At 38.0% G+C, this 17,740-nt stretch overlaps 1 protein-coding gene across 1 annotated transcript; it reads left to right on the top strand.

Annotated features, from left to right (window-relative positions):
- The first annotated feature begins 3,579 nt into the window (after window positions 1–3,579).
- On the top strand, window positions 3,580–17,551 carry LYSMD3 (LysM domain containing 3). Its single transcript, XM_070373121.1, has 3 exons — window positions 3,580–3,773; window positions 8,958–9,220; window positions 13,580–17,551. The coding sequence occupies exons 2-3, from the start codon at window positions 8,966–8,968 to the stop codon at window positions 14,243–14,245; spliced, it is 921 nt and encodes a 306-aa protein (XP_070229222.1). The 5' UTR covers window positions 3,580–3,773; window positions 8,958–8,965; the 3' UTR covers window positions 14,246–17,551.
- Window positions 17,552–17,740: the final 189 nt, after the last annotated feature.

The raw sequence follows: 17,740 nt of genomic DNA, 5'->3' as shown, positions 1-17,740 counted from the left end.
GAGAAGAGACACAATAATTTTTTTCTACATATAGATTGTTTGAAGATCAGAGATGAGGGGAGTTTTTTTAGGTCTCATCTCATAATCCAGTTTTAAAGTCCTTGAAGTATTTCCTTGGTGTACTAGTCTTTGCTTCTAGAAAGTAGGATGAGAAGGAACAGCTGATAAAAGGATAGAAGGAGCAGAGAGTCAAAAAGCAAGGGTGAAAGAAATCTGGCAAAGGGAAATAAGGAAGAAATATAAAAGCAATTAAATGTTCCATTACTCTTTTGTCTTTTGATTCCAAGGGACTTGATCTGGTTCTTTTTTTTATAGATACTCACTGCTGCTGCTGCTGCTGCTAAGTCGCTTCAGTCGTGTCCGACTCTGTGTGACCCCATAGATGGCAGCCCACCAGGCTCCCCTGTCCCTGGGATTCTCCAGGCAAGAACACTGGAGTGGGTTGCCATTTCCTTCTCCAATGTATGAAAGTGAAAAGTGAAAGGGAAGTCGCTCAGTCGTGTCCAACTCTTAGCCACCCCATGGACTGCAGCCTATCAGGCTCCTCCACGCATGGGATTTTCCAGGCAAGAGTACTGGAGTTGGGTGCCATCGCCTTCTCTGATAGATACTCACTACTTGGATACAAAGCACAAAGAGACTCAGGAATGATTAAGCGGTGCATGGTTGACTACTGGTTAACTGTGGATAAAACAACTCCAGTTATTCAACAATAAAAAGCAGGCTTCCCTGGTGGGTCAGTGGTAAAGAATCCACCTGCCAATGCAAGAAGATCCCACATGCCACAGAGCAATTAAGCCCTTGTGCCACAACTATTAGGCCTATTCTCTAGAGCCCAGGAAACACAACTACTGAAGCCTGCATACCCTAAGGCCCGTGCTCAGCAAGAAGAGAAGGCACCACAATGAGAAGCCCACACTGCATCTAGACGGTAGCCTCCACTCGCTGCAACCAGAGAGAATCCCACATAGCAACAAAGATCCAGCAAGCACAGCCAATTAAAAAAAAAAAGTCTTCAGCCTTAATATTTTTCAATAATAATAAAGGTACATGGTAATAAAAATTCAGTCTATGTAGAGAGGTCTAAGAAGAAAGGGCAAAGGTTTGCACCACATCTAGTCCTTTCAAAAATTTCTTTAGTTTCTAGAAAGAAAAATTAAACACATTTTCCTGTACAGATATATGAATGTGTGTGTGTGAGAGTAAGGAGGGTGAGGGGTGTGCATTTAAAATTTTATTCCAAAGCAATGACATCACACATTCTATGTGGCATCTTACTTTTTTTCTCTTTAAAATACGTTCTGGAGTACTTTCTTTCCATGTGCCTAGTTATGGAAGCCCCATGAATAAGGAAAATTTGGCTTTTTAAGCATTGTATCCCCAATGCCTAGAACAAAGGTTGCATGCATAGTTCTTCTCCAGAAAAAACATATTAGGTAATTAAATTAATAAATCAGAAAATACGAAAAACAACTTCATTGCTTTGAGCAAAGGCATAATATTGCATTATTTAAAAGTACTAGAAGTTTTCAGTCTGTTATTGATGAACATTTAACATATTTTCAGATTTTTGACTATTACTGTAATAAACATTCCTGAACATACCCATTACATCTTATACATGTTTATCTGTAAGTGAATCCAAGGTAATTACTTTGCAATGTAATAATTCAGTCAATTACATTTTTAACTTTCATATTTCCAAGTAACAGTCTTAACTGCTTGCATCAATTTACACTCTTATTAAAATACAGTTTTTATTCTGGGACATACTACAAAACCTAAATGTTTAATGAAAGAAATATACATTCCTAGAAACTACATTTTTTTTTGTCTACAGCCTTTGAATGAAAACTGTCAGAGATCTAAAAAACTGAAAATCCCTTTAGCCTTGCTCAGTACTAGGGACATCCCTTTTCTCAGACAAAGTATTTGTTCCTACTGGCCAGTTTTTTGGAACTTGGCCAAACTTCATGGCTAACTGCCTCCTTTGTATATTTTTATAATAAAATATATTTCTATTATTATCTTTTTGTACAAAGTTCAGTAACTGCACCTTTGTTAAATATAAATAATGGTTCAAGAGCATGCACATATCATTGAGAAAGTATTTATACAAAGGAAATAGGTAGCAGTCCCGTAGAAGCGCTTGAAATTCTATCTCTTGGACTTTCACATGGATTTCACTGCCTATTGACATTAAAATAAGAAAAGAAACCTATATGCAGAAAGAAGGTTGTATTCACATTAACATTCATGAAGGCTGAGCTGCTTGAGTCCTACACATCCAGTCGGGAAAATATCCTTTGTCTACTGATGAGAAAATGTCTCAGTGATAAATGGTTACAGACAGGGGTGTCAGAAGGGCAACAGCACACAGAACAGCTCCGACAAACTTAAAAAACATTTTTTTTTTTTTAGTCTTCTACTCCAGTTCTTTTTCTTGCATTGTGGAGCACAGTGCCTATCTTCAGAAATAAAAGAAAAAAGATTGCAATGCAGAATTCCTAACCTTTACTGAGGCACTTCCCAGAAAACAGAAAACATAATCTTTGAAAATAATCTAAAACAAAGCCTCGAAGACTTCATGATGCATAAATATTCAGACATTCCTCAAAGAAGTACACTGCACCCTGCCTGTTTGGGTCTAAAATTTATATTGTCATAAGAACAGCCTGATCGTCAAAGTGTAAAGTCTAACGTCAACACTGGGAGACATTACGCACATCATTAAAAACGCTTTACACTTATTCACATAAATGCAAACACGTTATCACACTCATTCAGTAAATTTCTGAGAAGCACCATGTATGATGTCATGAGTTTGTCATTTAACAAACTAAAATCTTATTGACTCCAAAACAAACGTGGTAGGCTTTCAGTTAATTTTCAAAACAAACTAAATTGCAATTTGTAAACAGCCTTGTCTCATTGAGAAAAGGAAGCCTGAAATCCCGGGGCTCGAGGGCAAACTGTTTGCCGGGGCTTAACTCTAGGTGGCTCACTTTCCTCATCTAAGAATATAAAGGCTGAAACAATTGTCCTCTGCCGCCCAAGGGTTTTTTCCCTCCAGTATTTTGTCTTTTCTGCAGGAGTCGAGAGGATTCAGTACGAAGAAGCATGGAATAATTTAAAACATGGATGTCAATGCTTAGGGGCGTCCTTCCCCACACCACACAAACCTTCAGAGGCAAAGAGGAAATGCACAGCAGCCCCGGACAAACCCTCACAAACCATCAGTACCGCCCCCCTCAGTGTTTTCCAGCCGGTCTTTGCCAACGCGGTACGAATGAAACAGACGACTACACGAGGTCCGCCCAAATAGCTGGATTAGCCTGCGGACTTGGCCCCGGAGCGTTTATGTACTGGGGAAAATGAAGGGGCGGGGCCGAAGGGGAGGAGTCAGGGGCGGGGCTGGAACCTGCACCCGACTCCCGGGCTACAGCGGAATCCCTGCGCCTGCGCGCCGGCGTCGGCCTGTGGTTAGGGAGTCCCGGGTTCTTGGGCTCGCCCTCGCGCCCCCGCCCTCCTCCTCCTCCCGGTCTCTTCCCACCTCCGCCCACTTGACGCGATGACGCACGGCAGGTTTGCGGACGTGGCGGCGGCGCACGGCACGAAAGGCGGAGACGTTGGCGGCGGCGGCGGCGACGGTGGAGGAGGACAGGGGCAGTCAGAGACTGAGGCTCGGCCATGAACTGGCCCGGGACCGCGGCGGCGGCGGCGGCGGACCTGGTGGCCGTCTCCTCGTTAAGTCCCCCCTGCTAACGGGACAGGTAAAGATGGCGGCCAGAGGTGGGTGAGGGGGTGGGAGGTGGCCGAGTCCGGCCGGCGGCGTTGGGGCCCGGACTGCCCCTTCGCTGGAGGCGGCGCGAACCCAGCGGCCGCAGATGTGGCGGGCGGGCTGTCGGGGGTTCGGACCCCGGCCCCGCTTGGAAGAGACTCCGAGGCAGCGGAGACCTTCGAGACCAGCTCCACCAAAGCCCCTTGTTACACTCTCGGGGAAACTGAGGCTCGGAGGAAAGGCTCCTCCCTGCCCGAATCCCTGAGCATCGCGTTTCCCGACTAGACACGCTACCTTTCTCCCACAACCTCGTGTTTGTGTTGAATATTCGTTGACAGCAGCTGGTCCACATCGTCCCAAGTGCGATGACAACATAGGGATCTGAGGTTTGATCATCGCTAGGTGTAACAGAAAAAAAACTAGACGTGTGGAAAGGAGGAGGAGGGAAGTTAAGTTTCTAGAAACTCGATTGGCCCTGAGAAAACACTCTCTCTGATACTGTCCCAGTGCTGAAGTAGCTTGAGACCTGTGGCCCTTTTAATTGCTACTTGCTTAAGAAACGTCAAAGTGAAAACACCCAACAGCATTTATAGAGCACGTAGGCATTGGGGAAATAATTTTCAGTTACCGAATGAGCTGATGAGTACTTTAACATGGGGTCCATTGGGTGTCTTGTAATCTACGTAGCATGCAGGCTTGTTTTAGTTTTCTGAAGGAGGCGCTTGTGCTTTCTGTCCTGCCCTAAGAGAATTGTAACAGGTGGCGCGAATTGAGCCAGATGACTTCACTACTGTGTACTTTGTAATCTTTTATATAGTTGGCTCAGATAATTATATGCCAGGGCCAGAGTCTAGCTTTTCATGTCAGTTAGGGACACAACCAACTCTTGATTATTCAGAAACAAACGATCCAGTTTGTGATATTCTACTGCCTGCGTTACTTCAGTACAAGGGGAGTGAAAAGATCGTGAGACAGATACTGTTTCGCAGTGTATCATGGAGTCGCTGCTGCTAAGTCGCTTCAGTCGTGTCCGACTCTCTGCGACCCTATGGACTGTAGCCCGCCAGGCTCCTCTGTGCCTGGGATTCTCCAGGCAAGAATACCAGAGTGGGTTGCCATGCCCTCTTCCCGGGGATCTTCCCGACCAGTGGATCAAACCTGCGTCTCTTAGGTCTTCCGCATTGGCAGAGAGGTTCTTTACCACTGGCGCCACCTGTGTAGCACATACTATGGAGAGACGTTGATAATAGTATCTAAAATGGCTGTTGTGCCTTGCTCAGTGAATTTCAGCGGTACTAAGCCACTTGGGGATTCTAAGAACAAATTATCAGGAGAAAAAGTCTAAAGTTGGCAGCATAACTGAGTTATAGTATCAGTTCAGTTCAGTCGCTCAGTCGTGTCCGACTCTTTGCGACCCTATGAATCGCAGCACGCCAAGCCTCCCTGTCCATCACCAACTCCCGGAGTTCACTCAGACTCACGTCCGTGGAGTCGGTGATGCCATCCAGCCATCTCATCCTCTGTCGTCCCCTTTTCCTCCTGCCACCAATCCCTATAACCAAGTGTAAATTGCTGTATATTAAGTGGTTCATAACTTGTAAAACTTTTTGAGAATATGAAAACAATGAATATTATCCCCAGAAAAGTGTGCATATGTATACAGTTTTGCCTAGGAATCCACAGTATTCAGATATTTCCTAGATTAAAGACAGTATTGAAAGACTGTTAAAAAAGTGGAAATAAAACTATTATCTGTTTTAGGTGAAGGTGAGATACTCTTTCAACTTCTTTGAGAACAAAATAAAAATAAAGCATCCTTAATTTATTATGATATTAAAACAAGTTTCATCTTTAACCTTGTTAGAGTTGTCACTTGTTAGAATTCCTTGAAGGAATAGATGTGATTTTAAAACTGCTTTTGAGATGTAAAATGTGGGTAGGTTTCTGTAGTTTGGTGGCTGCTGAGTCAGTTTATGGTAGTAAATAATGTAGCTGTACACGTGAAATAATCGACTTAATATGTAGCTATTAGTTACTTATTGAGTAGAAACTTGAATTTTTAAAGCATTACCATATTGCCATAAGAGCAGGGACAGAAACTGGTTTTCTGGGGTTGGATTCAATGATATGAAATAGTTATCAAAATTTTCTAAGTATGTCCCAACATAGTAGATGATTTATTGTATATATTACAAATTCAGACTTTTGGAGTTGGTCTTTTCTGATTTTTTTCTTTTCCACCTGGTGCTTGTCCATAGTATTCACAACTGCCTTTGGGGAATCATTTAGTCTTGGCTTTCATTGCACAGCATTTTCATGATTTCCTCCTCCTCTGTTTACTTATTTTCCCTCTTTGCAGGCTGATCTTCCTTCGTCTAGATACTAAATGTAGCAGTTCTCTAAGGGTCCGCATTGGACCCACTTTTCTTATTCTGCACCCTCTCTCTCCAGGTAATCTTATCTATACAGCTTCAGTTTCCACCTATGTGCAGGCGAGTCATGAATTATGTCACTCAGACCTTTCTGAATTTGACCGCATAGTCCACTTGACTGTTTGACATTCTTTTTGGTTATCCTAAAGCAATTTATAATCAAAGTCACCCACCCTCACCCCATGCTCTTCCAGTGTTCCAGATCTTAGTGAATGGCACCAGCGTTTACTCAGGGACACAAATCAGAAATCTTGGTGTGGCCTTTAACTAATTTCTTTTCTTCGTATCTGAGCCACATTGTTAAGCCCTAAGTATTTTACCTTCCAAATTCCTTTTACTACTTCTCTACTCTCTTTCACAATTATTAAAAATAATCTATCCTTCCTTATGTGAATAATTAATATGAAGCTAAAACCGTGAGTGTGGAATTGGTTTATGTTCTTGTTTTTAACACTGATAGACTTTGGTGGGGGAGGGTCTGGTTGCCACCTGGGATCCCACTCTCCTAACATAGGTGAGAAGGGATTTAGAAACCTTTGGGCAGTGTCTATATTCTGGGGCCCCAGGGTAGGAAGGGGGTAATTGCTGGGTGGCCTGGAGGTGGGGAGGCAGAGCCCTTGCCACCTGCATGCCCACATCCACCCTGAACATGATGGTGGGGTGAGATGCTCTGGGAGGGATGAGGAAGTCCCCAGGCTAGGGCCAAGTTGGCAACAGGGGTCGTGGCAGGTAGCCACAGCTTCAGCAGCACTAGGTACCATAGTTACACGGCATCTTGTTGCTGGCATCGTCAGTGGTGACTTGTAGTCATACATGAGCTCCTCACCACGCAGGAAGCAATACAGGGTAGGTAAAGATGATGATGTGCCCCTAGCCCTCCACGTGGATGACTCGAGAAAGCAGTTGGGTTCACAGGAGTGGTTGATGACGCAGACACCATTGCCATACATCGTGGCACGCCTGTGTCAAAGTCATCCATTCAGAACATGTAGCACCAAATGCCCCTCCCATTGGAGAATTTCTCCCACCTACTCTTTTTTAATGAAAATAGGTCAGCTTGATGAAGGTGAGTTGTGAGTGAGTACACTTAAGTGAGCTCTCATCTCAGTCTTAAATTGTCTTTTCTGTAGTATAAGTGAATCAGATCAGATCAGATCAGATCAGTCGCTCAGTCGTATCCGACTCTTTGCGATCCCATGAATCGCAGCACGCCAGGCCTCCCTGTCCATCACAAACTCCCAGAGTTCACTCAGACTCACGTCCATCGAGTCAGTGATGCCATCCAGCCATCTCATCCTCTGTCGTCCCCTTCTCCTCTTGCCCCCAAGCCCCCCCAGTATCAGAGTCTTTTCCAATGAGTCAGTTCTTCGCATGAGGTGGCCCAAGTACTGGAGTTTCAGCTTTAGCATCATTCCTTCCAAAGAAATCAGAATGGACTGGTTGGATCTCCTTGCAGTCCAAGGGACTCTCAAGAGTCTTCTCCAGTACCACAGTTCAAAAGCATCAATTCTCCAGCGCTCAGCCTTCTTCACAGTCCAACTCTCACATCCATACATGACCACAGGAAAAACCATAGCCTTGACTAGACAGACCTTTGTTGGCAAAGTAATGTCTCTGCTTTTGAATATGCTATCTAGGTTGGTCATAACTTTCCTTCCAAGGAGTAAGGGTCTTTTAGTTTCATGGTTGCAGTCACCATCTGCAGTGATTTTGGAGCCCAGAAAAATAAAGTCTGCCACTGTTTCCACTGTTTCCCCATCTATTTCCCATGAAGTGATGGGACCGGATGCCATGATCTTCGTTTTCTGAATGTTGAGCTTTAAGCCAACTTTTTCACTCTCCACTTTCACTTTCATTAAGAGGCTTTTTAGTTTCTCTTCACTTTCTGCCATAAAGGTGGTGTCATCTGCATATCTGAGGTTATTGATATTTCTCCTGGCAGTCTTGATTCCAGCTTGTGTTTCTTCCAGTCCAGCGTTTCTCATGATGTACTCTGCATATAAGTTAAATAAACGGGGTCTGTTCACAGTCTCTATGAACTATAAGTTTAGTTTCATGGGAGCTTTGGTAAGCTAAAAGTTTGATGAAAAGCTGCCAGGGAAGAAAAATCTCGGGAGGGAAGAAAAATCTTGGGCGGGGGGGGGGGAAGAAAAATCCCTGGTTGAGAGCAAAATCATGACCTGTATAGATGGCACATATTGTACTAAGTATAAATACTGAAATTAGCCTGATCCAGGGAAGTGGGAGGGGAGTCCAAAAGATAGTTCAGTCTCATGGAACTTAAAACTCAGGACAACTCAGAAAGTTTGGGGTTTATAAAAGTGTGTATATATGTAAAAACTATATTTTGATTCCATCAGATCTATAAATTATATATATGATCACACGTTTTTAAGATATGTGATCTTAAAATTATTTCTTATATTTTCTTCACATACTCAGCATGGGGAAACTTAATTTTTTGACCTAAAAAAATACAGCAATTTGCCCTTATTAAAATGTAAGCATCACTGTTTTGTGACATACAATCTGAAAGAATGGATTACCTCTTCCATCCCATTGTCTCCATTGCCAGATATGCTCATTGTTCTTCAACAGCTACAAAACTTGAACCTAAGTTTTTAAATAACTCAAACCATTCTTTAAAAAACAAAATATAGAGTGTCTTGAATATAAGATTCATGTAAATCAGTCAAATGGGTCAGCTACATTCCACAGTTTTCTCTGCCTTCTTTCCCCACCAGATTTGGACATGGCTGGGAGGCATCAGAATCGTAGTTTTCCTCTTCCAGGAATTCATTCAAGTGCTCAAGTACATGCATTTGGAAATTGTGCAGACAGTGATATGTTGGAGGAAGATGCTGAAGTGTATGAGCTTCGATCCCGAGGAAAAGAAAAAATCCGAAGAAGTACATCAAAAGATAGACTTGATGACATTATAGTGTTAACAAAAGATATACAGGAAGGAGACACTTTAAATGCAATAGCCCTTCAGTACTGTTGTACGGTAAGTTTTAATCTGACTTTGCATAATGCAGCCCCAAATACACCATTTGTTCATAGTACAAGTTGGAGTAAAGTCTGTACCCTTTTATCTTCGTTCCTCCACCCCCTACTTTTTTTCCTCTTTCCACAGAAATCTCTTATCCTGTTGGTGGATGTTAACTTCTTAAATTTTAAGTGAACACTTGAATTCTGTTTATTTCTAAGTCATGATTCTGTTTTCAGATTGAAAACACTGAAATGTATTTATTTTTCTCCTTATTCAAGTTGTAAGAGAATGTAGAAATATATGAGAAAAATATTTTTCCTGTCCCAATTTCCTAAGATAACACACACTGGTGTATCTCTTTCCATACCTTCTCTCAGGGGAGATGTATATGTATGTGGTGATGTTTTTAAAATTGGTTTATATTATCCATGTTACTGTGTAAGTTGCCTCTTTTTCATTTCTTAGTATATCATGGACATCCCTCATAGCCATATAGGTCTGACTATGGTATATAGCTTACGATGTTCCATAGTATGGATATACCACAGTTATTAAATTGTTCTCTTATTCATGGGTAGTCAGGATTTCCTCCATGTTTTGCATTGGGCAGTGAATGTCGTCACTAACTAATACCTTTGTTTCTGTGAAATAGATTCTCTTAAGAGGGATTTATAGAGGAAAGGTATACTTTTTATTTTACTAGGTATTAAATTCTGTTTAAATTCATTTTATATCTGTGTCATGTCCATCTTGCATCCATAACATGGAATCTGTTTTCATGTAAACATGTTTAAATCCTTTGTTATCAAAGTTTTTATTCTTAGGCTCCCAAAAGAATTTTGAAATGTACTATGTAACATCTCACACATTTTAAAGTGAACATCTTAAATACATCATGACTTAAAATTGTTTCAAAGAATTTAATTTCCAGAATGTTGTCAATATTGATATTTAAAAATAAGACTATTAGAATATTCTTTAAATGTATGCATGGAATTCTAAATACCACCAGGATTTGCTACCTAAAATCATTCATTTAAAATATATGAGCTGTCTTTTTAGTAGCATGAAATTTTATATATTCCTTTTTCTCCTTGATTAATATTTTCATTCTCCCCCTCAAAATCTTTCATAGTGTAAAATATATTTATGCTTGAGAACCTTTATTGATTACCTGTCACACATATATTGATAAATTTATATATATATTTATATATATATAAATTTATGATAAATTTATATAAATTATGGTAAATTTATATATATATTTAAATTTAATTTTATAAAGTTTCCCTACGACCATGAGGTTCTATGTGTTATTTTTTATGAATAAGTACTGCAGTTATTCACGATTGATCAAAACAAATATTACACATTTTAATTTAAACATTTAATAAAATATTTTATTGAAATGCATTTCTTGATGGAGTAAGAAAAGCTGGGTTTGGGGTTTTTTGTGATTTGTTCATGTATGGGAACATTTATTGTTAAATCAGAAAATGATTTGATTTCATTCTTTAATGCAGATAAAATTGTTAATATGTATTCTGTAGAGAAATAAGACCATGGAGAAATCAACCTTAGAAGGTTGTTAATGGAAAGTAATCAAGACTTTTAAGATTGGGACAAGGCTAAAAATATCAACATGGAGATCCAAGAGAAGAATATGGTCTAGTCGTTTTATTAGAGAAAGACAGCAGTTTTCTAGAGCCTAGAAAGTTTTCTTAGAAAAAGAGAAATCTGAAATGCCATCTGAATGATTTAAAAATAGGTCATATTTTTAATCAGGGAGGTTTTGAAAAGAACAAAGTATTTCAGACATGACAGTGAAGTAGAAAAGATAGCAAGGAGGTATAAACAGACAACAGAGGAAGTTTATTAGGTGTGTCAGAAATGAGTGACACAGACTAGGATACTGTGCTTTAAGATAACTGAGGAAAAGTGTGCTATATAGTAAGAACATCATTTTAAGGTTTTAAAGAGTGCTGCAAAATGGGGGTAGGGTGGGGCAGGGAGAACCTGCTGGTGAATTAGAGGGAATCCAAGAAAGAGGTTATTGGAATATCCAATGAGTATAAGTGCGTGGGCTAAAATACTTACAGCAAGGATAGAGAAGAAGCTGAGAGAAAATGTATTAGGGGCAATCACAAGATGTGTCTGCTGTTTCCTTAATTAAATGTAGAGTGATGAAAGGCAATTAGCTTAACAGAGAAGATGGCATTGTCCATAGTAATGGGAAAATTGATAAAGCGGAGTTAGGAGTTAAACAGTGCTCTGTTTGACAGAGCTCAACTAATAGGGGAAAAAAACGATTAATCTTACAAAAAGGATTTATCATTTAAAAATTATGGAAGTTAGTGCCATATTCTGCTTATAAATATTCAACCTTAGGAATTATTAAAATATGCCTGTTATAAAACAGTGATAAGAGGAATAAAAAGTTCAGGGTTGGAATCTTAAATGTAACCAAGGAAGTTAGCATAACAGAGAAAACATTATAGGGGTGTTTAGAGAGGTAGAGGCTAAATCTTGGAAGCAAGGTACAGAAAGATTGCTGAGTAGGTATTAGTTGGAATGTACAATACCAAACAAAAGAGCATTTAAAGAGAATAGGGTCAGGCTTTCATGTTGTCAGTGAATCCTCATTTGTTTTAAAAAAGATTCCTAAGGTAGTAAAATGACGAAGCACCCTTTAACATTACACTGTCATCTCCTCTCTCTTTTCCTTCCACACATACACGTCAAAGGAATTCACTTTTTCTCATTCTGCATCACACTGGATCAGTAATATGCAATTAATCCAGGTCACTACTGCCTCTTAAAAACCCTCTTTGACAACCTGGATTCTGCAGGTTTCTGATTTTCCTACTGTTAAAGTTTAATATGAGCTAACACTTGCATAATATATGTGTTTCAATATAGATGTTCTTTGGACATTTTAATACATTAATCTTCACAGTAACCGTATGTGGTAGGTAGTATTATTACGGTCATTTTACATATGTGAAACTGATTTGCAGAGAGGTTAAACAACCTGCCCCAAATCATAACAGCTAGAAAGTGTCAAGGTCATGCTTCAAATCCAAGTGACCTGTGCTTTTAACCACTATCATATAGTGCTTTCCTGGCTACTGTTTCTCAGTCTGTTTTGTGGCTTTCTCTTACTCAGCACGCACCTCAAATGTTGGCATTCCTCAGGGATCTTGGCATTCCTCAGGGATCTTTGCTGTGTTGCCTTCTTCTAGCAAATCTATCTACTCTTGTGACTTCAATTATCATTTCTGCTGGTAATCCACAAATCTCTCTCTTTCGCTGGATCATTCTTCTGAATTTCAGACATTGATCTCTTAACTGCCTTTTGGACATCCTCCACTTTCATATCTCAGGCACCTCAAAGTCAACACGTGTGAAATCTGTGTTCATTCTCTCTTCCGTATCTTAATGAGGGACATGATTATCCATTGTTGGCCATGTCAGAAATCTCAGTTTTATCCTAGATTTACTTTAACTTCTCTGACATCAATCAGGTGATAAATGATCAGGGCTTAGTTTACAGCTTTGATGAACTAATAATTTAAAAGTAGTTGGAGAGCCTGGCATAGTAATTGGTAGCCTGAGAAATACTCCCTTACTCTTGCCATTGTTGGCAGGTGGATAGGATATATAGACAGGTTGAGGACTATATAAAATATACAAGGAAAGCCTATAAAAATGACTGATCTTGGGAGGAGCTGAATAATGCATTTACAGCAAGAAGTTTGGGGGGAAATGGCTTCAGAAAACAAGTGAAGGAGATAAATTATCACTTTATTAATTCCAACATGTATTTTTAAATATAAAATATTTTAACATCTTTAAAATTAGAATGGTGGCATCTTCAATATTTGGTGGAGTTTTTTACCTTTATGATGCATAGAATAATGGGACATCCTAAGAGTGGATGGCATCTTAGTTTTGATAAAACATGGTACTTTTATTGGGTTAAGTTGACATTTGCCTATACTCTAACTGCTACATAAGAAGAACTTAAGTCTGTAATCCTTCCTTCACAAATTGTTTACAAGCAGCAGAGTGTGATATTTGTACAGGATGTGCAAAGAGAAATATCAAAAGATCCTAGAATCTATTTAACTAGAATTAGTGTTAACAATATATGGGTTGATGTTAGAATATAATTGGTGATTTCTTAAGACTGGTAGATCAAGAGTGGTGTAGAACTGTTATCCACAAATAAAATCTCTCTGGATGTGATAACTCAGTACTTCCAATACTAAGCTCATTTTTTCCCCTCTAAAAGTAACTGGGATGAATGAATTGTTACTACTTTTATTTTGATTCAGAATTTAGTTGAATGTTGTTTTTTTTTTCTTACAGGTAGCAGATATCAAGAGGGTTAACAATCTCATCAGTGACCAAGACTTTTTTGCCCTTAGGTCTATCAAAATTCCAGTAAAAAAGTTTAGTTCATTGACTGAAACACTTTATCCTCCAAAAGGAAGACAGGCTTCACGTCCTTCAACTGTTCAATACCTTCCAGAACAACAGGAAGTTTTGTCAGCTAATGACTCTCTTTCTTCCACCGAGTCAGCTGGTAGCTTTCTAAAAGAAGTAGACCGAGACATCGAACAAATAGTAAAATGTACAGACACCAAAAGAGAGAACCTTAATGAGGTGGTGTCTGCTTTGACAGCACAACAGGTCCGTTTTGAACCTGACAACAAAAACATTCAACGGAAGGATCCTTACTATGGAGCAGACTGGGGAATAGGGTGGTGGACAGCTGTAGTGATAATGTTGATAGTAGGCATCATAACACCAGTGTTTTATTTGCTGTATTATGAAATTTTAGCTAAGGTGGATGTCAGTCACCATTCAACGGTGGATTCTTCACATTTGCATTCAGGAGTCACACCCCCATCACAGCAGAGAGAAATGGAAAATGGAATTGCTCCAACTAAAGGAATACCCTTTGGTCCACAAGATGATCATAAACTATATAATCAAGATTCTCAGTTACCTGCTGCTCAACACAAAACATAGCAGTTAGTTCAAAATTACAGTTACCAATCACATGTGCATTTGGAACTTGGTCAATCAGTTACAGTCAGTAACCACTTCAAAGGCAGAATTTAGACTGAAGATGCTTTGTTTTTCACCTTTTGTTGTTATTTGGAGCCACTTACAAATGGGTTGAGTATAAAATCCTTACAGTTGCTAGTTGTTGATATTGAAAGCAGTGAATCTGTGTATCTGTTGTATCAATGCTTAAAGCAGAAATGAATTTGAATGTGTGTCTAGGAAGTTCTTGAAAAATGCATCTTTTTCTTAGTCAAGACTGGTTATCTTTAAATTTTATTTTTAAAGTATTTTTGTTTTGAGGTTATTAGTAATACATTTATTAAGCAAATAATGATAGCATCAGATGTCTGCAGCTGATGAAAATTTTAATACTGTGAGCCATCAAGATGTTCAGTTGCAAGAAAGTCTAATTCTAAAATTATTTGATAGCACTTAAAATTCTATTTTGAAGTTTTAAAAAAGCATTTAGTTCATACACTATGAAAGCATAAGTAGAACAGAAATGGGAAAGTTATCTATAATGTCTGTAATAGAGGGTGAGATATATTATTATTAAACCCCCCAAATAATGTGTTACTGTTGGGAAGTTGCCATTTGGTCACTAGAACACTGGATTATGTCAGGACGTAAAAGTTATCTTTATCTCTTAAAGAATGCTGCCACTGCTTCTGTTTTTTAAGTAATTTTATTTGCCTCTGATATTTGAAAGCACTTTGGTTCTTCTTTGATGAAAGTGTTACACATGTACAGGTTACCATTATTTAGCAAATATTTCCTCACATACTGTGATAAGTTGTTGCTGTATTACATGTAATAACATGCCTTAATTACATTTAATGCCTTATATAATTTTTAGAATTAAGCATTGTTTTAGATAGTCCAATAGGATTCATAACATAGGCTGTATAAAATTAGCCTCCACCTTCACTATCAAGCACAAGTTAATGGGATGGAAACATTTGCAGTCTCTCTCTGAGGTCTGTTGCAGAAAAGCAGGGGTAAAGAGACCATTAGCATTAGCAGTAACAGACATATTGCTTTATTGATCCCTTAGCCTCTAGAGTTTTTCAAAGAGAAAATGTTCAACTTAGATCCTTTTTCCCTGAATTAGAGCATCTCTGGGGAACAGAGGCCAGAGGTGTATGGTTTGGTCAGAAAGAAGGGGTTTATAGGGCCACATTTTAAGATCTACTGTGCATCAGACAGACTCTGGCTAAATTGCATTTGCATATTGATTCTATGATTTAATTTTTTAAAGTATGTGTTTTTAAAATGTTATCTAATTCATTAGAAGCAAGATTTGGTAGAGTCTGGCTTGCCTGTTTTGTGTATAATAAAGTATGTACCTTAAGATACATAATAACACCTCATTTTCTGGGCATTATTTCCTAACTTTTAATGTTTAAGCTTTTTGACCAGTTGTTTTGTATTTCAGATTTCAATCTGGATACAAAGTGAGGTGAACAATATATATATATATATATATATATATGCTTAATGAGGCTTAATGTACTTTCAGGAGCAATGTGTCAGAGAAAGATAGGACAAAGAAGTCAAACATTAAAGCCCTTCCATATATATATCAGAGGGCCTTAGATGATTACCAGAAAGCATTAATATGGAAGTCTGTAGCAAATTGATTTTTTGAGTGACTCGATTAGTTTGAGATTTAAAAAATTGTTTTAATGTGCCTTGGGCATCTTTCTAATTTATGCTCAGTGTTAACTTGGTCAGTTTACATTGTATTTATTAAGCCTGCTGAAAATCAAGTTTTAGGGAAGAAAATAAAAGATTATTTTAGGATAGAATGGGCTAGATGGCCTTTGAAGAACTTTGTTTACATCAAATTGATGAAATTTCAGATAGTCAAGGATTCCTTTCTGCTTGTGATACTTGGAAATTGACAAAGAGAAGTCTGATTTCCAGAATCATTAACATTTTAAAAAGTAGGTGTTCTGTGTTGGTTAAAAACATTTTCTGTCTTGCAGAGTGTCCTATTCCTTGAAGGAAGTATAACATATCCTCCTGACACAGTTTCCTTTGTCCTTATGTTTGAATTATATATATTATAATTAAAAAATTAAAAATATATTTTTACTTGATTGAATATAGTTTGAATTACATATAATTCTATGTATATGTTATATATAGAGAGAATTCTATATGTTATATATATAGAATTCTAGATTTTAATCCTTGTCAAAAAAAAAATTTCCTAAGCATTTAATAGATAAAATAATTTTAACTTTTAAAAAGTACTAAGTAGTACTACAAAATTTGTAGTAAATGCAGATTACTTTGTAAAACTTAATAAAACAAGAAAAGTTATCATTTGATATTGTGGCTTTTGTGTTGAAACCCTTATTTGAATTTACTGAGACTTTACATTAGAAGATACATACACACGTATGTATGTAAAAGTAACAACTGTGAATCACTGCATTAGGTTCACTTAAAATGTTGGAGTTGCAAGTGTTTAAGAAAAACCTGCTTATTTTTAAAAGGGGCAGTTCTTTCTTAAAGTTTGGGTACAAATGGTTAAGCTTGTTTCAAACAATGGATGGTATTTAATTTTTGCAATCCTATTCCTAGAAAATTATGGGCTTTGTGTCCTTAAAAGATATATTAAGATCAGTTATAGAGTCATTAGGAATTAGAAGACAGTAAAGTTAACTTCTTCGAAAACTTGTATTTCAAAGCTTGTCTTTTTCTGAGCCCTACTTGTTCAGTGGCCTGAAGAGTTCTTTCAATGAACCACTATTCAATCATTAGTTTTACTAAAATTACCTACTTGGAATATGAAGCATACAATTAATTAGGTTTTCGAAATACCATGAAACAGGATACAGTCAAAGTGTTACAGAGTAAAGGTGGAGTTTTGGGAAGTCTGTATTTAAACGGTACATTATGATGGGAATCATTCTTATTTTGAATTACGTTGCTCAGGAAATCAGTATTTTTCTTCCAAGTATGTGCATATTGCACTGTTGGATCACAGAAATCTGAATGCTTTAATTATTTTATGTATGCAAATTATATAAAACTTTTGTATAATGTATTTTATACAAATGCAGCATGGAATTGTAGAATATTATGTTAGCATGTACATCTGTAAAACTGGGTTTTAAAACTTTCTGCCCCTTATTTTTCATATTTTAAAAGATATACAAAATGTAATAAAGTTTCTATTTTATTATTCAATCAAAAAATGGAAGCTGGTTAATTTAATTGAATAAAGCAAATCTTTTCTCCTCCTCTATTTGATAAAAGAGATACTATGTAAGTTAGACTGAATTGCCAAAGATTTACCAATTCAGATTCTCCCTTATATTGAAACAAAATACACTGGATGACTTATAGTACATAAGTGAAAGGAAATGAAAACAAATTTCAGATGAACGTTATTTGCAGTGAAAAAGGCCTTACGAGGCATGGAGATTACAGATTGGTCATGTA

The sequence above is a fragment of the Bos mutus genome, chromosome 7, assembly GCF_027580195.1.
Source record: "Bos mutus isolate GX-2022 chromosome 7, NWIPB_WYAK_1.1, whole genome shotgun sequence".
In the NCBI taxonomy this organism is placed as follows: Eukaryota; Metazoa; Chordata; class Mammalia; order Artiodactyla; family Bovidae; genus Bos; species Bos mutus.
Note: the sequence above shows the minus strand (reverse complement) of the source record. Positions and strands in the feature narration are given on the sequence as shown.

Excerpts from the sequence above, each read along its gene's own strand:
- LYSMD3 (XM_070373121.1), top strand. The coding sequence starts at position 8,966 with ATGGCTGGGAGGCATCAGAATCGTAGTTTTCCTCTTCCAGGAATTCAT. Across the intron at positions 9,221-13,579 it reads CCCTTCAGTACTGTTGTACG|GTAGCAGATATCAAGAGGGT; the intron begins GTAAGTTTTAAT and ends TTTTTCTTACAG.